This window comes from Centroberyx gerrardi, chromosome 7, assembly GCF_048128805.1.
Source record: "Centroberyx gerrardi isolate f3 chromosome 7, fCenGer3.hap1.cur.20231027, whole genome shotgun sequence".
Classification (NCBI taxonomy): domain Eukaryota; kingdom Metazoa; phylum Chordata; class Actinopteri; order Beryciformes; family Berycidae; genus Centroberyx; species Centroberyx gerrardi.
This window is the reverse complement of record NC_136003.1, coordinates 5,138,513-5,165,772: the sequence shown is the minus strand read 5'-3', so window position 1 is coordinate 5,165,772 and position 27,260 is coordinate 5,138,513. Positions and strand designations below refer to the sequence as shown.

At 41.7% G+C, this 27,260-nt stretch overlaps 1 protein-coding gene across 2 annotated transcripts; it reads right to left on the bottom strand.

The window, feature by feature from the left end:
• Window positions 1-1,063: 1,063 nt before the first annotated feature.
• On the bottom strand, window positions 1,064-27,016 carry carm1 (coactivator-associated arginine methyltransferase 1). 2 transcript variants are annotated; one of them, XM_071908819.2, is made up of 16 exons: window positions 26,870-27,016; window positions 23,423-23,548; window positions 22,902-23,008; window positions 22,271-22,375; window positions 20,567-20,677; window positions 16,714-16,891; window positions 15,797-15,887; window positions 14,115-14,196; window positions 10,632-10,717; window positions 10,427-10,516; window positions 10,117-10,254; window positions 7,087-7,176; window positions 6,870-6,982; window positions 5,752-5,829; window positions 3,531-3,599; window positions 1,064-1,265 (listed from the first exon to the last, which is right to left on the bottom strand). In XM_071908819.2, the coding sequence occupies exons 1-16, from the start codon at window positions 27,009-27,011 to the stop codon at window positions 1,126-1,128; spliced, it is 1,746 nt and encodes a 581-aa protein (XP_071764920.1). In that variant the 5' UTR covers window positions 27,012-27,016; the 3' UTR covers window positions 1,064-1,125. The 2 variants fall into 2 exon arrangements, with proteins under 2 accessions (XP_071764920.1, XP_071764921.1); XM_071908820.2 differs by lacking the exon at window positions 3,531-3,599.
• Between the last annotated feature and the right edge of the window lie 244 nt (window positions 27,017-27,260).

Below are 27,260 nucleotides of genomic sequence, written 5' to 3'. Positions count from 1 at the left end.
TGTCCCATTGGTCAACTTCCCTGTTAAGTGATGATAACATAGAAACCAAAATTATCCATGTGTCCCTGGTAGATTGTTGGCTCTGGTGCTCCATGCTAACACTTTAGCCTACTATCACTCATGCTAAAGTGTTAGCATAGAGCCTACTATCGCTCAACATAGTGTATGCTAAAGTGTTAGCATGGAGCACCGGAGCTAATGATCTACCAGGGACACATGAATGAGTTTGGTATCTTCTGATCAATTAAAGGGAAGTTGACCAATCGGCCATTTTCCCCAAAACTTAGTGTATTCCTTTAAGGGTCACCTAAACATTAAGACGACTACTTTTCACGACGTAAGAAAATAAAATACTACATCATGGATGACCACACCTTGGGCGATAGGCAGGGCTTAAAGGAACTGTCTTGTCTGGCATGAGTCAGTCTCTCAAGAGAGATGGAGAAGAGCTTTGAAGACGTGATATGAAAAACCATGATGGCAGCCCAGAGATGACAGTGTTGATGATGATGATGACAATGTCTATAGTGTCCTACTGTACAAATGAAGAGCCTATCATTTCAGTGTAGGTCTGGTATAGAAGTGGCGGAGGATTGTGGGGACAGAGTGGTGCTGGAAGCTGGCAACAAGGTAATTCTTGGGGAGGAGACAAGTTTGGGGGTCATGACACTCCAAAAACAGGGAGGGGGAGTGGAAGGATGGAGAGAAAACAGCGAGGGGGGAGAGTGGGAACCCATAAAGGGGGAAGATGACAACTGTGATACAGTCGTGCAGCTCGTCTTTGACAGTCTGTTTCTCTGTGTGCATATGTATTACAGTCCCAATGAATGGAAGGAGGAAGGAGGAGGAGGTCTCATAACTGTTAGCAAGACTAGACTGGTCTGGACGGATACGAGAGCATAAGACCAATCTTAAAGTGATGGACAGAATAGAGTAGAATGAGGGCGACGAGGAGGGGGAGGAAGTGCCTCGACAGCACTGGTTTTGGTATACTGGTTTTGGCTGCGGTTGGTTGGTTGGGGGTGGGGAAGCGGATCGAGGGGCTCCACTGAGGGGGGGGGGTTGGAAGGGGCTCTTGTCATGCAGGGGCGGGGGGGGTTGAGGAAGGCTTAGCAAGGTCTTCTTTTAACTGCCGTAATGCATGGTGTTGCTGGGGATAGCCATGGGCGAGGCCATGGAGATGGCAGCGCCCCCCATGGTGAACTGGTTGGTGACGGGGTAGTGAGTACTGCTGCTGCTGGGGCCCGACTGGCCCGTAGTAGCTCCTATAAAAAAGGAAATAGTGAAGTGTTACATCAAAATTACCTTAAAAGATGTATCACCCCATAGACATTCTCTCCTATTTATAGAATGCCATGGCGTTACTGGGAAAGAGGAAATTCCAAAACAAAAATGTATTAGTCAAGCCGACATGTTTCCACAAATCTTACTAGGTACTGGAATTTCCCCTTTCCCAGTGTTGCATGCCCATTCCATGCACCCTGTTAGTGGGCGAAGTTGTGCCAGAATACCTTTTCAACTTGTGACATGGTATTACACAGGTACCACGGTTCTAACAGTCATCCTCTCTCAGCTATATCTGGCTTGCTGTCTAACCAGGAGGTGTTATTACAAGAAAAGAACCAACATTCCCTCTTAGCCAGTGGTGTCCAGTCCTGTGCCATGGAACAGTCTGCAGGTTTTCAGTCCAACCAAACACTACAGCAGCTCATTTCACTGATTACTTCCTCCTCTCTGGTTGAAGGTGCTCATCAGTGAAATCAGCTGCTGTAGTGTTTGGTTGGACTGAAAACCTGTGGACTCTTAGACCTCCATGATGCTAAAGTATTTGACGAGCTACCAAAACATTGCAGTTACACCAAACATCACACCATCAGCATACAGCACAGCAGCCTCTGCTTATGTTCACACCCGTGATGAGGATGAAGAAATGAGATGGTATAAAATAAGACAAGTACAGAGCTATATTATAAGCCCAGAAAATGTAGAAAATTGTAATATTCAAGCTTAAGGAACTATATGGTGGCCTCAAATAGTTTCCCCATTCCCCTAGTGTATAAAAAGGAGGCAACACACATTTGAAATCCTTTCATCGAGCATTAAGATGGGCAAACACACATAACTCCCTGAAACCATTAGACAAAAGGTTATTGACCTCTACAGATCAGGAAATGGCGAAAAAATAAAAATAATAAATTAAATATAGCACGTTCCATTTTTGTTTCAATTATTATGAAGTTTAAGGCCACTGGAACAGTGGATAATCTGCCAGGAAGAGGTCACAAGGCTATCTTTGCCCCAAAGCACAGTGAGACGGATGGTTTATGAGGCAAGAAAAAAACAGCAACCAAGCGTCACAGTTGGATATCTCCAAAACATGCTGGCATTTTGGGCCACAAAGTTGTCAAATACACCACTAGACGTTGCTAAAGTGAAAATTGCTTTTAGGGCAGGGTTGCGACAAAGAAGCCTCTTCTGAAGGTAATCCAGAAAAGAGCGACTTGAATTTGCTAAACAACATCTAAATTATAATTGGAAACGTGTCTTATGGTCATATAGTACATAAACTGAGCTGTTTGGACATGCACATCAGGGTTATGTTTGATGTGATAAGGGTACTGCTTATGCTGGAAAAACCTAATGCTTACTGTGATACATGCCAGTGGGTCTTAAATGTTTTGGGATTGTTTTGCATCCTAAGGCCCTGGGGCCCTTATTAAGACTGATGGAATCATGAACTTCAGCAAATACTAAGACATTTTGAGCAAAAACCGTGTTGCCTCCACCAAGCTGCTCAACCTTGGCTGAAATTTGACCTTCCAGAATAACAATGATCCAAAACATACATCCAAATCAACTAAGAAATGGTTGACCAACCATAAGGTCAACGTTTTTAACTGGCCATCCCAGTCTCCAGACCTGAATCCAATGAACATTTGTGGTTTGAAGTGAAAAAAGCTTGAACCGAAACTAAAAGATCTGAAGGACCTAGAAATGTTCTGCATCAAGGAATGGTCAAAGATCTCCACAAGGAGGTTCAGTGCCCTTGTCAAAAACTATACAAGGCAACTTGTTGTGTTATCATTGCCAAGGGAGGATTCACAAAATACTGACTACAGGGGTGTGAATATTTGTGATTCTTGATTTGTTTGGCAAAAATATATAATTTTGGAAACCTGATTTTGGTTGACGCCTCTGCATTATTATTGCAGCATATGATTTACCACATTCAACATAAAATGAAGTCTCATTTCTTTATCTTTATCTTTATCAGAGGTGTAAGCATAAGTGGAGGCTACTGCCTATGGAGGGGGACAGTGTACAACATTTGCGATGGAAATATCTGACAGACAGCCTTAATACTAGAAAGGCCAGGCTGTTGAAACCCGATGCTGCAGCCAAGCAACATCACGAGGCGTCAGGCCAGCGCAGCATTACAGCAGAAATGAATCAATTTCAACATTTTTGTTTCTACACTATGGTGGGTTTTGTTGAGGGACAAGCCAGAGGACATTGGACAGTGGACATACCCTGGACAATTCCTGTGCTCATGATGGAGCCCATCCTGGAGTGGGTGTGGTTCACAATCCCAGTGTTCACTGTGACAACGAGTCAGAGAGAAAGGGCCAGTCAAGGATACGGACATCACAAAAACAGGCACACTCCATAAATGATGCAATTCAGCTGCCTGCCTGTTACTGAAATTAATATTTATTTTGGCTACAAATATCTTCTCCAGTATCACAACCAAGAATGCATCTTGTAGACCACCAATTATCAAAGAGTTGATCTTGGGCCACAGGCCTGTGCAATGGGGCTGCATGATCAAATTTAAATTTAAATTGTAATTTGAACATGTATCAAAACCACATGCAGCAGCTATTAATTAAAAAAAGATTGCTCTTTCACACACTCCCAATTAAACTTGGTAGACTAATACACGTATGCTGATTGGCGTCTGTTGGAGATTCCCACTCTGTAGTATCATGCACTATGCACAGTAATCGTCCCTCAACAGCCAATCAGAATCAGATTTTTTTTGTCTCATTTTTGCCTTTATTAGATAGGACAGGCTGGGACAGAGAGGGGGATGACATGCGACAAAGGTCCCAGGCTGGTGTCAGAACCCAGAACATCGTGTTTACATGGTGCACACCTTAGACCACTGAGACACTAGGACGTCCCATCAATCAGATTTCTTTGTTTCCCTACTGGTGTGATTTGGTTCTGTGAACACAGTTCTGCCTGGCAAGCGCAAAATGGACGAGAAGTTGGTTCCAGCCATTCAAAGCTTCCCAGTTCTCTACAAGTTGTCTTTTAAAGTCTTTTAAAAGTCAAAAATTACGCTTGGAGAACAGTTGCATCCATAGTTGGGGTCAATGGACAGCTCTGAAGTTACTTTCTTGTTTTTTTTTCTCCTCAGTATTTTCAAATAATGCTAACTAATTAGCGCTTGCCAGCTAGCTAGCAAAACATCAAAACAATGTAACATTATGAAAGGCAATACTCAAGCAGTGAAAAATGTGACTGTTGACTGAAGTTGACTGTTCAAAACTTTGTAGCTGCAGACCACTACATAGATGCAATTGGAGCATCTCACACCGCCCATAATCAGTCAGAATAGAGTGCCACATCAACCAAGTTGCTCGCAGTGTGAACAAGCCGCAACTGTCAGTTGTCAACCAATCAGACGCCAGAGAAAAAGTGTCTAACAGAGTAAGTGGATAGCTGGAGAGCAAGAGGAGTGGAGGAGAGAATCCTCTAAGTGAAAGAAATGGTTGAGATTTTTGGCAACAGTGCTACAGTGAATGAGGATGATTTAGTCTGAAAAAGGAGAGCAGACATACGACAAACTGAGGTACGGTAAGCAAAAACTGTAAGACAGCACCTCAGACAAGGTCACACAGAATAGTTTAAAGACTGCAAAGCAACCAAGGAAACTTATGCTGATGGAAGAGTGGGAGTGGGCTGTTTTTTATATATTGGCAGAATCTGCTTAGTCAAAGTCCTGTCTCCCACTTTTTTTCACCCATCTACAATTATTGGTTAACGTACTATATTCTTCGTTCCATCTGTGCAAGTTTCCTCTGACCGGATTTCGGTGTTACACTTGTTCAAACTGAAAAGTTTAATAACATAAAGTAAGTGATTCACTTAACCACAATTCACTGTTCCTCCATACAATGGCAGTGAATGGAGAGAAAAATAAAACACAATTCTCCAATCATCTCTACCGAAGCAACAGATCACAGAATCAATGATTTTGGGGTTTTATCATGGAGGAAGATACACAACCCAAGATACTACCAAAGTTCAACATCACTTTAAGATTTATCTTTTATTTACTTTATATTGTCTGAAGAGTTCATCTTACACTATTATGTTCACTCATGTCACGTGACAGCTGTATTATTCAGCAGTTGTTCAGTCAAAACCTAATGATCCATTTCTAGTGGACAACCAAATATGTGGTTTTAGCCTTGTGACAAGAAATGTTAACTCGAATGTTTATCATATTGTAATTCAAATTGCAATCCCAATAGAGATAATCGCAATAGGATTTTCCCCCTATATCATGCAGCCCTACGGCACCGACTAGTGACCTGTCTAGGAACAGCGCTCACGTGAGTGTGAATGGTTGCATAAGGTTTGTCTTTATAATCTGTTGTTTTGATACATGACTGGTACTTTATGTAGCATTGTAAACATTTTTTGTATGTTATGAGAAGCCAAGTTGAGTGCTATTCATACCCAAGGGGATTAGGTTGTTGTGAGACACTGTTGAGCCGCTGCCGATGACTGTGCTGAGGTCGTAGGCTGCCGGCATCCCTGGAGGAGTGAGACAACCAACAAACCAATCAACAATTAAAAAACATAAAACACACAAAGAAAAGGTATCATCTCATCATATACACTTTGTCTTCTCAGACAAATTATGTCCCTGAAGAGTTACACTATTTCTTGGCATATAGTGTTGTGAGCAAGCAAACAGCAGAATGGCATGAAAAAATAAATAAAAGCCAACAGTTTCAATGAAGCTTCCTCACTGAAAGTGTGTCTCAGCTAGTAGTGTCATTCTGTCGTCACAAATCGGTTGTGTTGCTTCCATTTCAGCCACATATCGCAGCCTCCATACTGTGGCTACTGGTGGAAAACTGGACTTCTTGTATTCCCTCACCCTAGAATTAATAAACCTGTAGGCTAGCTACCGACCAAATAATTTATGTTGTAAATTAAGTCAGAATTGGTGCAGTTGTCAGAACTAAATATTAATTTACAAGGTTATACAAATCCTTGATTTGAATTTGTGTTCAACAAACAACAAAAGATGACATCGTGTTTAAGTTACACAGAAAATTTAACAGTCTGCCTACATTTCCAAATAGAAAGTTTCCAGTTTTTGCCACAGCTCTGTGGACTCCAAAAGCCAGCTGCAGGTCACTTCAGTCAGGGTGAGACACTTAAACTCAAACTTCCCCACGGTGTACAGAAACTCGTTTTCCTGAAATCATGTCTGTTCTTTAACAGGTTTCTACTAAATAAAATGAAGGAAAAATCTGTATTATGGTAAAAAATTTAATTTAACCATAAATCTTAACTGTGAGCAACAATGTAAGAGACCTGCACACCAGTGGTTCACCTACCAATAAGGTTAGCTAATATTTGCAATCAGGGACTGCACTATATTTATCTCCAAATCAACTAGGTCCAATTGTGAAAGTTGTAGCCTATAACTAGTTTTAACAGAAGCCAACAAAAAAAACAACTTAAGTCACCTAACACTAATGTTAGCCTGCAGATAAAAAATAAATAATACATGGGATACGTTTTTCCTACAAGTGTGTGTGTGTGTGTGTGTGTGCGCTCACCTGATACAGCCATCCCCTGGCTCATGCTGTAGGCCCCCCCGGTGTTCCACATGGTCTCGGACGGGGAGCTGTAGTGTGAGCCGGGAGGAGGGGTAGGGCTGGTGCCTGTGTACCTGCAACACACGCGTACCGCGTTACAGGGAGCCGCCCCTCTCTTTGACCTCAAGTGGTACGACCCGCATAAATGTCTGCTTACTGGGTGAAGCCATCAGCTCACCTGAAGAAGGGGTTCTTCAAATCCAGGAGGTTGCTGGACTTGGAGCCCGTCTGGTCCACCTGGGCAACAATACTGATGTCGTAGCTTTGTCTGGTGGGGAGGAGGACAGTAGGTTCATAAAAATATGGTCATTTTATTTGTATTGCATTTTTCCACGGCACTGAAAGATTAGGCAACAAAGCATACAATCAAAACAACAATATAAAACTTAGGAAGACAAAGAGTAAAGCTAACATATCGAGTAAATCTTAGCTTGTTCATGTGAATATGATGCACATTTGCTGTAAATTCATATATCTGCTTCCTTCACATTCTCATATCCCTCTAGTTGTAACATACTGCAAATATACTGAGACCTTTATGACGGTTCCACCTAATTCATGCTATATACATACTGATATTTCTGATATGTTTAGATATTATATTTCACACATTTCAGATTTAGTAATCCATATTTAAGTAAGCAATCAATTACTGTGTTACTTAGTGATTGATTCAAGTTTCATCTTATCTTAGAGTAAAGCATGCTGATCAAAACTGAAAAAATTGACACAGACAGGCAGGCAAACTAATCCTAAACTAATATTATTATTTTTTATTTTTTTAATAGTCCTATATTATATGACTGTGAAATGATCCATCTTCTCTGTATCCTCTTCCATTTTAAGAGGCCTTCTGCCTTTTAAGAAGCTGTCATTATAGTGAGAATTTGCTGTCATCTGACTGACCTGGTTAAATAAAAAAGTAAGTAGGCAGAAGTAACTACATTAAAAACAAATTAGTGTTAAAAAAAACTACAAAAAACAAGTAGCCAGCTGGAAAAGAGTCAATAACTGGCTATCAGGCCAGCAGGCCAGCAGCCAGCTTTGGTGGAAAACACCGTTTCAGCTCTTGTTTGTTCTCACTGTAGTGGCTTTCAATGCAGCATGTTACAGTAATTCCTTACAAGCAAAGTGGCAATGCTTGACTGGTCTCCTGTTACCATAACACTTATATGTTTGCATCTTGCATGGTACATCATGATGATATTGTATTTGTAGATGGCATCACAAGACTTGCAATGTGCTCTTTCATCTTCTACAATAATGTTTATAAAGGGACCATAGACTATGACCAATAACTGGACAGCTGAGGCCTTTCTGTGCAAAGTGCCCATAGGTGAGACAGCAGTCAACTGCCGTGCCTGTAGCTTAGTCAGTAAAAAGTTGACTTGATAATCAAACTGGGCGCACCGGGCCTTGGAGCGACAAGTTCATCTCCAAAACAATACTGACAGGATAGTTTGTTTCATTCAATAAGCTGTCTAGTTACTGCTTTCTGCATTTTAAATTGTAGCAATGTAACTATAGTTACATTGATCAAAATTGGCCGATATTCACTCTAAATATGAGATTGTCGATATTTCTTCTAAAGGCCTATAAGGAGAACCAATAGATGAGGCCAACCCAAACCAAACAAAAAATCATATAATTTAGAATAGCCGTACGCAAAGCCTATTTCTGGACTGTCTCACCCAAAAATGAAAATTTGGTCATTATCTACTCACCCTCATGTCAGTGTTAACACAGTGAAGTTTGTATATCCACATAACACACAGCGAATTAGCTAATGTAGCTCTGTGTCAGGGTTTTATTCTTTACAGTTCCAAAAAGAGCAAAAAAAGACCATAACATTACTCCAAACAACTCCTGCGGCATAATCCATGTGTTCTGAAGCCAAATGATTGCACTGTGGGTCCAAAAGTCCAATATTCACCTCATTATCTCCAGGAAGCAGCAAGCCGATGCTGCCTTCAAATGCCGTTGGAAATACTGTAATTTAGGGCAGAAAAAAGTACTTGAATACACGTTGGCTTCAAGTTGTAGCCTATTTATGACTGCTAAACTCTGAGTGGGGGAAGTCTTGCAGATAATGAAAGAAATTAGACTGTTGGAGCCACAGTGCAATTGTTTGGCTTCAGAACACTTAGATTATGCTGCACGAGTAACTTTATGGTCATTTTCACCCATTTTGGAACTCTAAACTGTATGTCTATATTATGTGGACATACTAGTGTTTCGAATGACATCAGTGTAAGTATATATTGATGAGAATTTCATTTTTGGGTGAATTATTCCTATAATAGCGTATCCTGTCTTAATAAGAAAAGACAAACAGACTGTCAGCCAAAAAAGCGGAGATATGGAGATGTTGTCAATTCACCATTCGTTTTTTGCTTCTAGACTTCATATTTCTTTGGGCTACTTGATTATTAAAAAGTAGGCAAGTTATAGTATAGGCTCTTAAACTAAATCAGGGGATTGAGATATCAACCGAGAGCAAACCAGTGGGGCAGGAATGGTGTGACCGGGCCAAGTTGCACTTAATTTGAAATTAATTTTAAATACAATAATAACTCCCAGTAAGTTTTAGCCTACTTCAAAATATTTTGTAGCCTATTTATTTGGCAATTAGCCTAAAGATGAAAATTTGTCTCCAGTAATCTACTAAATAGAACGTTTGTTGACTCACTGTAACACAGTGAGTGAAAAAACAATTCAATCAATGCAGAACATTCTTTATACATAGGCTACAGATAATTTAGAAAACGCAAAGATATTCAACAATCAGGCCCTTTATCAATGTTTCTGTTCTATTTAATAGAATGGAATAGAGTAATTTAGGGGAAAAAAATTCTACTGCTATAGGCCTACTACTGCCTTACTTTTTTTATTCTTTATATCTATTCAATCCTTTCGTATTCTTGTGTCATTTATTTTTTTTATTCCTTGTGTTCTATTCCTTCTGTTTTCATGTAAAGCACTTTGGAAACTCTTGTTATGGTTACCTGTTTTTAGGTGCTATATAAATAAAGTTGATTTTTCCCAGTTTCACAACTCAGTTATTGCTCTTAGCATCTGTTGATAGGGCCAATGTAAGTATCTAAATATAAGCCCTACTACCAAGCAAGTGGAACGGATGTAGAACCAAAACTAAAATTAAACCCAACCACCAGTGCTGCACACACACACACACACAAGGTTGTCCTACCTCTTATTGGCCACTAGCAGTGCTGTGCCAGACAGTGTATCCCCAGCCTTGGTGAAGAGGGGTGACTGCAGCAGACAGCGGACCTGGTACCAGTGGGTGAGGGGCTCTGTGGGTGCTGTGGACAGCCATACAGTCATTCTGGAGGGTGGGGTGGGGGGGTGGGGGGGGGAGAGACAGGAATGTTACTAAAAGAAGGAATTCCATAAAGGGGTGGGGGAAAGCGAGACTTTTACTGCCCAGCACAAAATGACCATCATATATCTATGGGAGGTTGATAGTTGATGTATCCACCAGTGACTGGCTCACTTACACTGATCCAATGAACGCCACGTCAAACCAGAAGGCCAGGCCGTGCACCAGGCCCGAGTGCATCATGTGGAACTTAAAGGGAATCTCTATCCTGCAACCGAAAAGACACAGCAGAAACAAATTAACAGATTTGATGACAAACGGTATGAGACACACACACACGCACACGCACACGCACACGCACACGCACACACACACACACACACCTGTAGAGATCCTCTTCTTTGGTGTCCAGGAAGTTGACTGTGTATTTGACTGACTTGGCCATCAGAATACGGATATCAAACGTGTCCTGTGGAGGGAGAGATCAGTTCAGCATACAGGACAAAAACATAGCAAACGTAGCAATAGTTCGATCCCCAGTGTACCACGATATGATGTAATAAATAAAAGTTTAATGACAACAAAATGTGACTGTGCAGAATTGTGTTTATTTCTGAGCCACAAATCTTTATAGCGATGGCATTGTCTTGCTAGAATGTAAACAACAATTTAAAAATGCCATTATAAAGTGCAAATAATATAATTTGGATGGAGAGCTTGTGAAATTGTGATAGGCAAGCCGTCTCAGTTGTGATTATTACAGCAGAATAAAATGGAGCTAATATCAGGAGTCATTTTTCCCATGGCGCAGCCGAGGGCATCACGGGGCAAATTCAGGTCAGGCAGGCAGTCAGTCAGTCAGGTAACGCTTAGTGAGATGTCGCTTCTTGAGATGGCCCCTAGAGGGCGTCTTTGACTAAGAGAAGGTCTCTCGCCTATGGACTAAATGCCACATTTATTCCCATACACTGATGCCATATTGGATCTCACACATTGAGTTACACTCTCCGCTGTCAATTTACAGACATCCACATCTTCTGCTGTCCTGCAAACCTTAACGGTAGGTAACGTTATTACCTGTGGTATTTTAGTGACGTGGTGGAATAGGTAATTTAACCGATAAACGAAATACAAGAAATACAAGAAACTGGGCTTTCCTTTTAGTCCGGTGCTCTATTGACTCAACTAGTGCAGTGCACGTTCGCCCCGCTGCTGCACAGAGCGCTGTTCGCTTGTTTATTCAAAGTTTATTAATAATGAACGTGCCGCGTGTCCAAATTGCACCCGCAATACACCCGCCAAGTGTGAAGTAGATCGGACGAACGCTTCTCGAGATATGCGAAGGACACACACACACACACACACTTACTCAGACTCACAGACAGACTCACAGACAGACAGAGATTCCTTGCTTTAGTAGATACCGTATTTCCTCTAATAGTGGCCGGTAGTCAATTAAAAGCCGGGTCTCCGATAATGGCCAGGGCCGTGGTCGACACGAACAAATAAAGGCCGGCCCCAAATACAGGCCGGGGAAAAAAACAAAGGAAACAAGACTAGGTCAAAACCTAGTATATGGCTGGACCGTGTCCGTCTCCTCTCTCCGCCGCTGCCTCTCCACCGCGCCCACGGCCCGTACCTATCGAGGACACCCGGTGACGCATCGGCGTGGGGACCCCGCCGCAATCTCGGCCGGATCACCGGGAACAAATCGGTGCCCAGCTATTGGCACTGGCCGGAACCATGCCCCCGGGAAACTCGAAGCGTCGGCAGTAAGCCCTCGGCGCGCCGAAACCTCCATGCCACCGACAGAACAGAGGGCTGTCAGGTGGACTGAGCTCGCGCATCGAAATAAACGGCGATATGATATAATTGTATAGATTCTACTTTAGCTTCAGTTAGCTTCAGCGTACATGCAAACAACGGTGGATACCGGTAAACTCCTGGTGCCTGTTTGTAATTGTAGTTTGTAGTAACGTACAAGTGCCACAGGCCGGCAGAAGTCTCTGGAGCATGCCGTCGTCGATTACCGTAATTATCGTAATGCATTGCAGTAACAAAAAAACGGCTACCTAACGTACCGTAACAGAAGCAGATCAGAAAATCAAACTTCATACTAAAATATGAGCAAATATACTTATCAAACAGAGGGAATTAGAAATAAAGGCCTGTCTCTAATATAAGCCTGCTTCCAATAAAGGCCTGGTACCCTCTGCAGTTGAGGTAAATAAAGGCCCGGGCCAATATTAGAGGAAATACGGTGATGAGCTTTGGCGCCGCATTTCGAAGCGCTGTTCATTTGCTGTAATTTGCATATAAATATCTGCACTTGTTATGCACGCTGCGGCATAGCCCGTTTTAATATTAAGTGCTGACTCCGCCCACCCGGGCCAGTTTCGGCGTACGCCGGTAGCAATTACAAGTGGACCCTATCCTACAGTCCCTGCTCTCAGCGGAGGGAAGGAGCTACGCTGTGTGTGGGAAGCGCTGTGACCGTCAGACCTCTCTGGATTAGACAAGCAAGTAGAGAAAACCGGCATCAGCCGAACCAATTTATTGCCAAATACTTTGGGATTCAACACATTAACATTGCTTCCCATGGTCAGAAAAAGTCGCCAGATTTGTCGCTAGTCGCTTTTGAGAAATAAAGTCGCCAGGGGAGTCTGAAAAGTCGCTAAGTCTAGCGACAAAGTCGCCAAATTGGCAACACTGTTGTATGCAAATTAACCTATAGACCGACATGCGTAACCGGTCAAAAATATTCTCGGTGGTTAACCGATTAACGGTTAACCATTGACATTCCTAGTTTTGACGGACAGAAAGTTCAACCCAGTTGAACTTTTTCTGGACGGACGAATCGTCGATCACAAGCGATCACAGACACAACGGAACAACCAAAACAAAGATAAAACGGAGTAAGCCTGGTATAACGTTGGGATGACTGGAGGTTTTCCAGGTCAGTTTCTTATTTAATTTATACTGTATAGTCTGTTTCTTCTTTTTTCTATGAAGTAGGCTACTGTACTTCTGCCTCTCCCACCACGTTGACAGCCCAATGGACAGATATCTGTCAATAATTCTGTCCGTTTTCTGTCTGTCCGAATCAGTGTGGCCGCAGCTAGTGGAATTCAACACATGCGCCATGGGCCTGTACAGGATCTGTACTTCTTCTGCCCCACGATACGTATTGTCACATTTTTGCATTGCGATATATTGAATTTAGATATATCGTCCCATCCGTACTTGGTGGATGAATAAAGTACACCAAAAAAAGGCTGGTATCCTTTCATAATATGATAATACAGCATGGTAGAATTTCATATTAAAACAGCTATGGAAACTATTTTGAAATTATATCAGATATAGAAGATATTTAGTTCCTGATTTCACAAATTGATGCAGCTATGGACGACTGCATTTCGCCTTTATATCTATACAGGTTTTCAACGCTGGTGCAGGTTGTCGTATAAACATCTATTCAACTTCTAAATGCTGGGAGATTCTAAAACTAAAATGGAAGAGTGAAAAATCACATCCCCAATGCAGACATACTCCAAACACTTTCAGAGAGAGAGTGAGTCTGTGTGAGTGACTGAAAGAGAATATGAACAGGAGCTTGGAGCAAGAGTGATCATGTGGATCTATTCTGGTAGTGCTGACTATGTGGACAGAACAGTGAACAGCACCCACTTTCACACAGGGAGGCGTTGAATATTTGCTCCTGCATTATTTTTTCCACTCACACACTCAATTTTGCATAAACAAAACAAGCCCTGTCCTCTTCTACCCCCCCCCCCCGACATAATTCAGCTCCCAACCCATCCATCCCTGTGTGTGTGTGTGTGTGTGTGTGGTGGGTTACGTACCACGATGGGCTGCCGGAAATACTCATCCACCGCTGCCCCCCGCAGGGCAGACAGGTCTACACCGTGGAAGGAGGGCTGGTACCTGAAGGTGAGATGGGGGGGACAAAGTCAGATTTATGGAGCGTCGTGGATGGAACCATACAACAAGTGCTGTCACATTCAGCATCCAAAATTATTTCAAATCTCTTGACAGAAAAGGCTTTAAATGATAGAGAATCCAGCTTTACTTTTGGAAGCGGAACCTCAAAACAGCAGTTAAGGTTGTATCAGTATATATCTTCAACATGACATGCAGGGACTTAGAAATACTGCAGACCAGCCAATTCTGACTGCCAAGTTTTTCAAGTCAAAGACAAGACAAAGACACCAACTGCTGATGTGCACACAGTGCAATATATTACTGAACTAGTCATACAACCAAAAAATTAATATAAAAACTGAACCCAATTTAAATATATTGCATATTCATCAAATTCCCATGGGATTTGGAATTCACTTTTTATCTGGTGTGTCAACATGAAGTTCCCGTAAGACGACAATGAAAAACTAAAAACAGTCCGATGAAAAGATATCCAATCCAGTGATTAAATAAGCCATCCAGAAATTGAAGGCTTGACTCAATTTTTGTTATACCGGTTTTGTTTATTAAGTGAGCTATAATAACTCTGAGTTTAGGTGCCACTAGTGCCTAAACTCAACAGTAAAACAGCCAAGGACTCATTTATCCCCACTGCAATTATATTGCTTAAATTTCATATAAAATGATGTTGTAGAACTTTGTATTTTGCACTAATCTGAGACGGTTCATTGCACATTGCTGAGCTACTGACACCTTGTCTGGTCAACTAATGTTGGTCTACATGGGCATAAGTTGTGGTGATGTCTTATCAAGTCAAGTTTACTCATTTAGCCCTTCATCACAAAGAACATCTAACAGGACTTGCTAGATCTAACTAATCAACAATCAATTACAGAACCAAATGACAATACAGTACGCAACAAAATAAAAAGGAAGCAAAACAAAGCACAAGACACAAGATAGCATGTTGAAAAGACAAAACAGGCCTACCTAACCTACCAAACCTAGCCAGCGCCACCAACCTAGGTGCATGCATTACATTGTTCATGTCATATGGGTTTTCTGGATGATGATACCCGGAATCTCTGTGTAGGATCCCCCCCAGTAAAATCTGGCCATTTCCAGCCATGGTTACAACTATCTTTACCTTGTCAAGTGTGCAATCCCCAAATTCAACCCGCCTCTACGACAATAGATGTAAAATATCTGCGAAAGCCAGTCTATCAGTGTGCGCTGTCCAATCTTTTCTCAGCCTTTTAAGTCTTGTAATGTGTGCTTAATCACACCTCACTAGTCAAGTCTCATATGAGTGCCACTGTCATTTGAGAGGCAAACATTTTCAGTTTCAAATCAGGACCCTAGCTCCACAGACCAATTCATACTTCCAATAAGGGAAAAAGAAGGAAAAAGAACATCTGAGAACTTAATTTAACTTATTCAACTTTCTTGGTGTGCCAACCAAAAATTGTCCGCCTACCTTCTGTCAAAAAAGAAATAAAATATAATTCCTCGGCCATTTCACAGCCAATGTGCACATGTATTCGAGTCTAGCCATTCAGATGTGTAGAGACAGGGTTTTTTAAGATATAATACACTTCCTCACCAAAAGTTGGCCTTGGTGAACTGCTCCATGTAGAGCTGCTCATCTGTGAAGGGGGCCAGGTGGACGTCACCGATAGTGGGGAACATTTTACCTGGAAAACACACAAACAGAGAAGAGGGCGATTAACAATACTGTAATGCGTTGGCAGCAATTTACAATACACATGGAGCTTGGATTTCCTTGTAAAGCACCTCCAGTCTATTTGGAGACTCTTCTTGGTTTAATCCTGTTCCACTCAATGCTCCTTTTCCTCCTCCTTCCCACTGTGCCTCTTTTCTATAAGATGCACCAGTGAGTGCACATGAGGATTAAAGAGGTAACAGTAACCAAGGAAAATCAGAAATAGCATGACAAAAACTCAGAACAACAACGACTATGATCAGAGCGAGAAAGGCGGCAGAGGGAATCTGAGGATTTAGAAGCTGTTTGGTCATAAATGTGCAGGTATCGTCTAACAAGCTCAGCAAGCCGAGCCTCCAAACCATTCATTTAGCATGGAGATGGAAACAAAGGAAAAGAAGATGGAGATGCTTTGCCACAAGGGAACAGAACTAATCAGGTGATATTTTAGACCAAATGCAGACGATCACACAGCGGAGGCTGGTGTGTGAAGAATTCGACTGGTTCGGTCAGCAAGTAAACCCGTTTTTATTTTTTACACAAATACGCCCTTTAGTTCGTACAACCCTTCCAAAACCAGTTTGCTGCTTTTAGTGGTCTTTCACTCTCCCTCCTGCTGTTCAATACATTTTCTCCAAGTCTCTCTCTAGGCTTGGGCCGATATTTGATATTATAGAATATTGCAATATTTCGTGAATTTAATATCTGAATTTAGAATCAAAAATTTTGGATATCGCCCAAGCCTAAATCCTTCCTTGCTTACATTTCCCCCCCTCCTCCCATTCATCCCTCCTCACCGTTGGGTTTGAGGAACTTCTTGGCATGCAGGTAGCTCTCCAGCATGCGTTCGTTAAACAGCATGTAGCCCATGGGCTCTGAGATGATGATGTCCACCTGCTCGGGCAGCGACACCTCCTCCACCTTCCCCGGGATGACCACCACGCGCTCCCCGAGACGGTTACTGTTCACCAGCACCTGGGGGCCAGAGGGCAAGCTGGTTATGCAGGCTGTCAGGTTGATGAGGCTGTTTGTGAGCATGCGAGAGGTTTACCACATTTAAGTCTGACCTGGGCGATAAGTCAATATTATCGTCTTTCAGTGGAATCATATCGTGATGATATGGTGATTTGGGATATATCGTGACACACAATTTCTGCTGTCTAAAATGATAACAAGCAAATTTTATTTAAAAACATTTTAAGGAATATTATTTGAACATTTCAGTTTTGTTTGTATCACACCTAACATTACCATTCGGTTCAACGGGATGAACATTAATTTGATTATTTAACATGATTTGGCATACGTGAGCCATAATGTGATATACATCGACATCGAAAAATTATTATCGCGATATTGATTTCAACCATATCGCCCAGCCCTAGTTCACCGCAGTGAACTGCATGATAATAGTAAGTGTGATGTCGAACAAAAATTTTCAAACAATATCATGAAACAATATGATTATATATGATTATAATAAAATGCTTCATACCTCATTTTGTCAGTTTTTGAATAAAATTTGCTTGTTATCATCAATTTAGAAAACAGAATTGTGCACCACAATATCGTTTCATCACAATATGATTCCACTGGAAGATGATAAATGATTATACTGAATTATTGCTCAGCGTTCACACTGCGAGCAACAGAATCAACACATCACAAGTCCATTCATTTCCTATAGAGCTGAGTGACCAGGGAAACTGGCCCATGTGTGAATGGCCAACAAGCTTGTGGCCACAGCTGAACTGATCATCGACTGTCAACAGCCAATCAGAGTTCCGTGCTTCCTTGTTTTCCTACTAATGTGATTTTGTTGACTGCGGCCATTCAAAGCTTTTTGAGCTATGTTACATACAGTACGTGAACACAGGGTAAGCGTGTGTATGCATTCACAGGTACAGAACAAAAGTAGAGTCCACACACTGAAAGCTGCTCCCAAGGTGAGTGAATTCATTAACACTCTCAGAACACTCAACACAACTCAAAACGTCACACATGCATTGGTGTTAATAAATTCACACACCTTCAGAGCAGCTTTCAGTGTGCAGACTCTACTTTATTATTCTGTCCAGGATCTGGTTCACATTGGGATGTGTGTGTTTTTTATTCTGCTCTTGTATGCACAAGTTAAATACATTCATAATCATAATAGGCAATATGTAATCCAGTGATCTAACAAGAAAAGAAGCATGTAACATAGGGCTGGGTATCAAAATTAGGTGTTTTTTTATTTTTGTGTGTTTTTTGTTGTTCTGAGTGTTGAATTTTCTTCATAATGGAGTTTTTACAAAAGCCTCATGTCTGACAGACATGTACAACTTTTGGGTTAACTAAATATATTATTAGACAACTATGTTTTTAGTCGCTCTTCTCACATTCAGCCGTTATCAGTGTTGTTACATTAAGCTTTGCTTGTGAGTGGCAAAGCAGCAGCGTGCTGTGCATTTACGCCCATGTCTACTGGCTACATTCAAGACACACAACACACTCAAAATCAACTCCAGCCAATAAACACTGCTGCCAGAAGTGGACTGATACCAATTCTGATACCCATTTTTTAGAACCCACACAAGCATCAAGTATTTTATCAAGTAAAGCAGCCGATATGAGTACTGAACACAGTACTAGTCAATCTACAGTCATTCATGCTGCCTACTACTGGCCTATTATAAGACAATTACAAGAACAAGGGCATCAATCTCTTTTATTCTTTTGATGAAATTATGCGCCAGCCATTGGATAACTCTAAAAAAACAGAAACCATGTGTGGAGTTCAGTTCTGAGATACTGAGCAGATTTGATGTCCCAGCTGGCAAAACTGTTATGTACTTTGTATCTTTGTAAATATTTAACCCCCTAACGGTTCTTTTTCCATAAATAACACCACACAAGCATAAAGTAACCATTAGTTATGTAATTTGCAATCAACCTCTGATTGACAAACTCTCACATCAGCTTATTCAGAATACGTTAACAGATAAAAAACAGTGTGTTAGGTTAAGCCAAATAAAACAGGATGGCATTTGGCCTGCGTAAGACTCTTCATCTAAACAATACATGATAAGCCAACGAACTTCAAAAGTGGCAGCATTTCAACACTTAGAGATATTTTTCCTCCAATCAGAAAAGTTTTATATTGACTTCACCATGACAGATGCCACCACCATGTCCAGCACCACGCACCATGGTAGAGGGATTAGAAATAGGATGAAATGGACAAAGTATCAGAACAATATCATTCGGTATCAATATAAAATTCAGGGTACTGATGCTGGTATTGATTATTTCCAAGTGATACCCAACTAGGGCTGCAGCTATCGATTATTTTAGTAATCGAATATTCTACCGATTATTCCATCGATTAATCGAGTAATCGGATAAGAAATACTTTTGCTTTATTAAAGAGCAATAGTAAATATACAAAAGAAAAAAGCTGTCCGCACGAAGCTGTCCATACGACACTGTGATTTACTGAAAACGAGGTGAAATAATAATTATTATTGATATTTATTACTAGGCCTAAATATCATACAAGTTCATAAGACTGGCTAATGTACATTTATTTACTATGTTGAAGGGTTACCCTACACCTGCTGACCCTACTCACTGCAATCAAACTAAACTGAATATACCTGCTGTATTGGACTGGTGCATTTTAGGCTCCAATTGCTACTTACACCACCTGATATTTTGCTTTCTGGGGTATTTTATGCATCACTGTGAGGGGAGTAGGTGTGTGTGTGTGTGTGTGTGTGTGTGTGTGTGTATGTGTGTGTGACTATCATAATAATAACATGAATGAAGCTCAGGCTTTCACAAATTGACTGCAGCATTTTATTTTCTGTGGTTATTTTCTTGAGCAAAACTTAGCTAACTTAGGGACATCATAACTAGCCACCATATTGATTTACGTTCTTAACTAGCCATTACATATAGCCATAATTAACGTGCATTCTTTACTAGCCTTCATCTCATCCCGTTTTAATATTAAGTGCTGACTCCGCCCACCCGGGCCAGTTTCGGCGTACGCCGGTAGCAATTACAAGTGGACCCTATCCTACAGTCCCTGCTCTCAGCGGAGGGAAGGAGCTACGCTGTGTGTGGGAAGCGCTGTGACCGTCAGACCTCTCTGGATTAGACAAGCAAGTAGAGAAAACCGGCATCAGCCGAACCAATTTATTGCCAAATGCTTTGGGATTCAACACATTAACATTGCTTCCCATGGTCAGAAAAAGTCGGCAGATTTGTCGCTAGTCGCTTTTGAGAAATAAAGTCGCCAGGGGGGTCTGAAAAGTCGCTAAGTCTAGCGACAAAGTCGCCAAGTTGGCAACACTGGATCCGAAACTTTGGACACTTTCTGTCGTTTTCTCTGGCCTGTCTCTTCTCTTCGCCCCTCGCTATTTTCTCTCTCTTTCTCCAGCGCGTTGTGCAACAGTAATAATCATCCGTGCGAAACACTGAGTGTGTATATAGTTATATGGATTAAATTTTTAGTAATCGAGTTACTCGAGTTTCTTGAGGAATCGTTTCAGCCCTATACCCAACCCTATGCCGTATGTCAGTAATCGCCATGTGCAACAGTATTGATTATCTCTTCACTTGGTCCTTGGGGAAGTGTGTGTGTGTGTGTGTGTGTGTGTGTACCTCGGCGTGCTGTGCCATGGTGCTGGCCTCCACAGCGTAGACCTTCCTGGCTCCAGCTTGGGCTGCGAAGAAGGAGAGGATCCCCGAGCCACAGCCTACATCCAGCACCACCTAGAGGGGGCGGGGGGTGGGCACAAGAGAAGAAGGCTACAGTAAACAATGTCGTCCCCCACGAATGATGCAGCGCTGCTCTGGGCAAATCAGCAACAAATATAGCTAGATTTCCATCCAAATGTCAATTGAGTTTGTCACAAACTTTTGAAATGCTGCAAAAAACATAAAATACGATTTAGAGGATTTTCCATCAGTTGGGTTGAAGTGAATAAATTGGCTTCCTGAATGTCAAGAAAACACATCCACCAGAAAAATGTAAAGTCTTTCAGTAGTTGTTTAGTATTAGTATTGAGTAGGTTGTATTTGTTCTTCAGCTAATGTTGGTCATATTTCATGCGGTCTGAAGACCAAAACAAAGAAATGACATTGATAATATTCTAATGTACCAAACAATGTTCAAACAATCACAAATATGTTAGAAACAACACATATGATATTTCTGGAGGTCGTGGTACAGATAGTTCAGGAGGTTGTGGTACAAATAGTTCACATACAACATTTCAGAAAGTTCAAAGCCACCTTTGAACTGTTGTGCAATCAAACCGAACCAATCGTTGGGGGCGATCGTGCCAAGCCTGTGTCACTATTTGTTCAAGAAGTGGGACAGGAATAACTGGAGAGGAGCCGTCATTCAGTGGACTGGACCTTTTTAAATGTACTTATTCAATCATTTACAGATTACAATTATAGACTGAAGCTGCCTGAATCAAACTGGTATTCAGCCATTTCTTTGAAGTGCATGTTACTCTAAAAACCCCACTGGGATCTCCGTCAGGTTCTCCGTCAGGTTCTCCATGTTCTTTTAACGCTTCAACACTTTAACTGTTATGATGCAAATTAACTCAAATAAGCTCATGTTTCAAATGGCATAGTAACAGTAGCATTATGCATTATGCATTTCCCAACATGGGAAAATGCGGAGGATTAATTTCACAGCGCCATTGAATGCATGTGTGTGTGTGTGTGCCAGTCGCCGTGCACGTGTGTGCATGCGTTGTAGATGGTTGCATGTGACCAAATAAAGACAGGGTTTGGCCGTCCTGTTTCTCGTTTTTTTAATAGATGCACCGATCAGGTTTTTGGGTCTGATTCTGATTACTGGTTTACTAACCAGCTGATCACTGACCTGATCACTATGATGCATTTGAAATGATGCATTTTACCCTGATTTCTGCTAACAATGACAAGCATAAACAGTACAATTTCAATTCAGCATTGTGTTTAACAAATTGTTCTTATGGCTGCATGACATTGCTGCTTAACCATGTGGAAATAAAGTTTTTGTCCAAACATTGTTATTACATGTTAGTGTGACGCTGTAAAAAGGTTTTCATTGAGGCAGCATAGGCTCTGCCTTTTGTCCAATACTGTAAACTGTTTCTATATGTTATGTTATGTTATGTTATGTAAGCCCATTTTTACATACTTTTTCCACATTTTTGTGTCATATATTCGATGGCTTTTGTGATAGCGCAGGTGAAACATTGCTTGGCTGATCACCAATGACTACATAGAATGTCTACATAATCTACTGATTATGGTCTAACTGATTGGTGCATCCATACTGTAGCATACAGTACATAGGGTTACCTTGTCCTTGAAGTCGGTGTGGTTCTGGAGGATCGCCCGTTGGTAGGTCCCAGTCCGAACGTAGTCCTGCATCATGTTCTGTTGCTGGGAGAGGTAGCCATAAAACTTGACAAGGAGAGGGAGGTGAGAAAGAAAGAACTCGTCGTTAGATGTGGATTTTATCACATAAAGTCAATATTGTACAAGAAATAAACATGGACGTAGATGGCAGGGTATCTGCGGGTTTCAAAAAGAAAAATTTAAGACTTTTTAAGACCTTTTAAATGCTACATGGAACTGAATACAAGACAAAATTAAAAAACAAAATAAAGAAACACAGCTCGCAAAACCTTGAACATAGCTAATGAAAGTTGTGAAACTATAAATGGGCAGAATAAGAAAAAGGACACCAGGAAATTAATTGTTAAGGGACATGAAGTCCAACTGTGTTGATAGGATGCAGATTGCACTACTAACCCTGTTCTATATTAATCTAAGAGTGGACATTCAGCACAAAAAAACATGTCATTACACAATGAAAATATAAGAAATTTTAACACATTTTAAGGCCTCACACTTTGATATCTTACTTTTTGAGGACTCGCGGATACCCAGGATGGTGTGTGTTTGTGTACGTGTGTGTTCCTCTTACCTGGAAGTACTGTACAGCGGAGGACTCCTCTGTCCTATCACTGAAGACTGAACGCTCGCCGCTGTGGCCACGACAGTTCTTCAGGAGGTTATAAAACGATGAGAAGTCTGGAGCAGAAAATAAACGCACACATTAACAGTTACAGGTCACATATTCTATTCTATGCTGGAGCCTACATAACACAGTCTGTGATGCTTTATACCAAAGGATACCAAAGGGACGAGAGAGGCAAAAGATCAGCTTTCACTTTACTGTAACGCAGCCTTTTGAAGAAGTGACATTTAAGTTATTTCAACTGACATAGAAGGGAGTAGATAATGACAGAATTTTCATTTTGGGGTGAACTGTTCCTTTAAGTTCAGTGCTAGGAATGTCTGTTAGCTCTAAAACGGTGCTATCCCTATTCTGGAGGAAGGACATAGGCAAGATTGAGATGGTCAATAGTGTTGAGATAGAGGGGTCAGTGTGTGTTAGGGTAGGGTAGGGTGTGGTAAGAGTGTGTTTGGGTGTTTGGTGTGTACCTGCGGGTGAGGAGAACTGCAGCAGGACGCTGTTGCAGCCCAGTGTGATGATGAATGACTGCTTCCCCACACGGCTGCACTCCGTCTCCCTGGAAACTGAACACTTGAACACACACGTCTCCTCTCCTGGAAAGAAAAAGGAGGAGGGGGGGGTGTTAGGACTGATGACACTATGAGACATACCTGCATACAGGGTCAGAAATTTCCACCCACCGAGCGCCAAAATGCCGGTAAAACTTCGCTTTGGTGGATAAATCAATACGGTGTCTTCCCACCACACACCAGACTGGCCGGTAACTTTTTGAGATGGCAGCATTTGAATGCCTCGGCTATACACAGTCTTTGACCTTCTTAAAATGTGTCCCTACTGACCGCCGCACACTCTGTCTGACCGTCAGCCACTCAAATCATAGCAAAATAATGTCTCTGTATCAAACAGTCTCCCAACTGGCTGCTCTGCACAAAGCTGTAGCGCCTGGTAGCGTCTAAACTTCCTGGACGGTTAACCAGCCTAACGTTAGTTGAAACTTAAATGTTATTCCCATGTGGCGACACACAGCGGGTGTGAGGTACCAAAGAAACCATGAAGACCAAGACAAAAAAAGATTGTGTAAGTAAGTGAGAGAGTTTTAAATGAAAGCTCTAAATCTGCTCATCTCTATTGAATGTTTCACACAGTGCATGATTCTACACACAAAATAGCATTGACAACGTGTAGGATGACTTATTTCTATGAAAAATGTATTCGCTGGCATGGATGATATCTGTGCCTTCAATGTTTCAGGATTAACATTTACATATACAGTTTCCTCTGTCCATATGAGAGAGCACAATTCATAATTAACACACTCAGGCCTATACACAGCTACCAGGCTGAATGACATAGCGTAGCTGTTGAAAGTTGTTAAACTATAAAAAGGGCAGTGTAAGAAAAGGAAATTGTTGAGGGAAATTATGTCCAATTGTGTTAAGCAAAGCACATATGATGCATTTTGTACTACAAACCCTGTTCTGGATCAGTGTTTCCCCCATATTTTTGTAAACTGTGGTGTTGTAGCAGCTTTAATCTTGGAATAGTTAAAGCTATCAGTTGAGCAAAAAGCAGAGTAAGTTTTCTCTGCTTTACCAGTTAAACATGGCAACATAAAAGCGCAATATGAATCGGGCCAAGCTCTCAAGTCTGCTACACGTACATGTAGTGAGAAAATGTGTCTGAATCCTTTTCATTTAACTTATGCAGTTTGACAGCAATATCAAAGGACTGTGTGAGCGACACCCAGGAAAAACAAGACAGTCCTCCTAGACAGACAGAAACGTCACCTGGTAACTTACTACCCCTGATTAAATCCAGTCAGAATGGCTGGAACTGCACGTTCCATTTTTTCTTTCATTTTTTTCCCCCAGTGTCAATTCCTTTCGTAATGCAGCCTTTGCTTTCTAAAGTTAACAGCTTGTTTCAATTTGTCACATTCCAATTGTAACAACTCTTTTTGCTGTTCAAAATTTAACTCCTAGAGATGGGTGCAGGAGGGGCAAGCAACTCCTTTGAATTATCAGGAATTCAGCAATTCCTATCTATTTTCAGCAACTCCTCTTTTTGCATACTGATCAAGCAACTCATCTGACTATAATTGTTTATATTCTAGCAAGCCAATGCCATCGCTAGAAAGATTTGTGTCTCAGAAAATAAACATAATTTGGCACAGTCATACTTTGTCATTGAACTTTTATTTATTACATCGTACCGTGGTTGTATCGAATCCTGAACCCCATATTGTGTATCAAATCGTAATATAAGAGTATCGTCCCGTCCCTAATATTGTGTGATGATAAACTCAGGGATTGGAGCAACAAAGTCAGCAAATAATGCTGCAAAAATCTGTAAATCTCCATGATAAATGAGTGGGACTTTAGTGTGCGACACACCTTAAGATGCCTCACAAATTGCTTTCCTGAATACGACCCCATGCATAGGCAGGAAAAAAGACCTAGATGTGCAGTGCGGTCAATGTGGGCCCATGAACCAGCCTGAGCTAATCCAGCATCTGTTATGGCACCGGTACTTTAGTAACAATGTACGTACATGCATACATTAAGTAATCCATACTCTTTCCTATACCTCCCACTTTGCAGTCTACCAAAGTACTGAAATTGTTGGCACAACACTTTAACATAATCTCACAATTGTTTATATTCTATTTTGTTGTTATCGTTTATTATTTTTTGCTATTCTTATCGTTTCTACTGTTTTATTGCCCATTTTACATTCTATTTGCATGCTTATATTCTAGCTTTTTCCCCCCCCCTTTGAAACCTATTACTTTTGCTGCTGAAACGACCTAATTTCCCACAGGGATCAATAAAATTTAATCTTATCTCATATGGAAGAGAAGTGAGGGGATAAACAGATTCTTCCTGTCCGCAGAATACACTAGAACTTGACAAGAGTTGCTCAAAGGTCTAGGTCCTTTAGACTGTGCGCTTTTCTTCAACTTCAACACAGCAGAGGAGAACAGAAACGTAGCTGCTTCTTTTCAGCGGGACATCACATGAAATAAGACGAGCTGCAGAGGAGCAGAGCCGCTCTGATGCTGCCTCCACACAGGAGGGAAGGAGGTGGCGGGGACCCGGCTATTGTTCCAATGAGAACAAAGATGAATGCATAAATAATGTGGGCCCGGTCTCGCTAAAATGAGAAACGCAAGGAGGACTGTTTTCCCCCCTAAAGTATTAGGTCAAAAAGTTTATTTGATTGTCGGTCTATCAATGAACGGGCTATCGGCGAAAACAAAGTAAGCGCCAGCCGCCTGGACCGCAGCGCACAGCAGCGGGTCGGGAGTGATGCCCTCTGCTCTCCGATCCAAAACAATTCAGAGATGCTAACTCGCTAGCTAAGGAGCTAAGTAACGTTGTTGGGACATCTTAGGGGCAAACTGGAAAACATTAACACAATTAGGGCAAGTCTATCTGACAAAATAAATGTTAGTGGGGCATGAAGGGCAAAGACATGAGACGCGAGCTGGTTTGTTGCAGCGCATCAATGCTGGAGCATGGCTAGCGGCATTGTTTAACTAGCCAGGGTTCATTAGCATTAAACTACATTAGTTAGCTGTCTTGCTTGTTAGCTAGCTAATAATGTTACTAACTTAACTAAGGGAATGCTATGAATGTTATACTATATCCATGACGAGCTCTCCAAAGTAATGAGCTGCTGTGGGGGGTAAGAACCTGACGCTAACAAGCTCCAATATCTCACCGGACAACGAAAAATTAGGAGTTTTAAGGAGCTTCCTCGTGACGAACAGGGGGAGGCGACGTGGTCTCTCAAGCTGTGCTACCTACTTGGTAGCTAGCGCTACATATGGCTAGATTAGCTGTAAGCATTAGCATTGGCAGCTAAGACAGGCCGAACATCCGAGGATTAGCTGCAGAAAAAGGTCAACTCACCATTGGAGAGATTGATCAGGGCAGCGTCTTGTGTGGTTTTCACTTCTAGTCGCAGGGGCTGTTGCTCCGAGTGGCGCTGTATATCTCCATTCGCGTCTCCGATGGAGAGGAGCCGCACGCCGGGGAACACCGACACCGCCATCTTCAATCTGGAGGCAGAGACAGCTCGGTGGCGCTCACATCCAAGCCTGCTCTGTTCTCTGCTGGAGACACATCAACACGAGCCGCTCCCACACCGCCACCCTGCGTCTTGAAGCGGGACATCCACCTCTACTGCAGGCTGTATGCTGTAAGCGTTTGTGTGTGTGTGTGTGTGTGTGTGTGTGTGTAGTGTGTGTGTGCATACACACACACTACACACAGATCCTGATTTCCTACAGTCCAGGGGTTC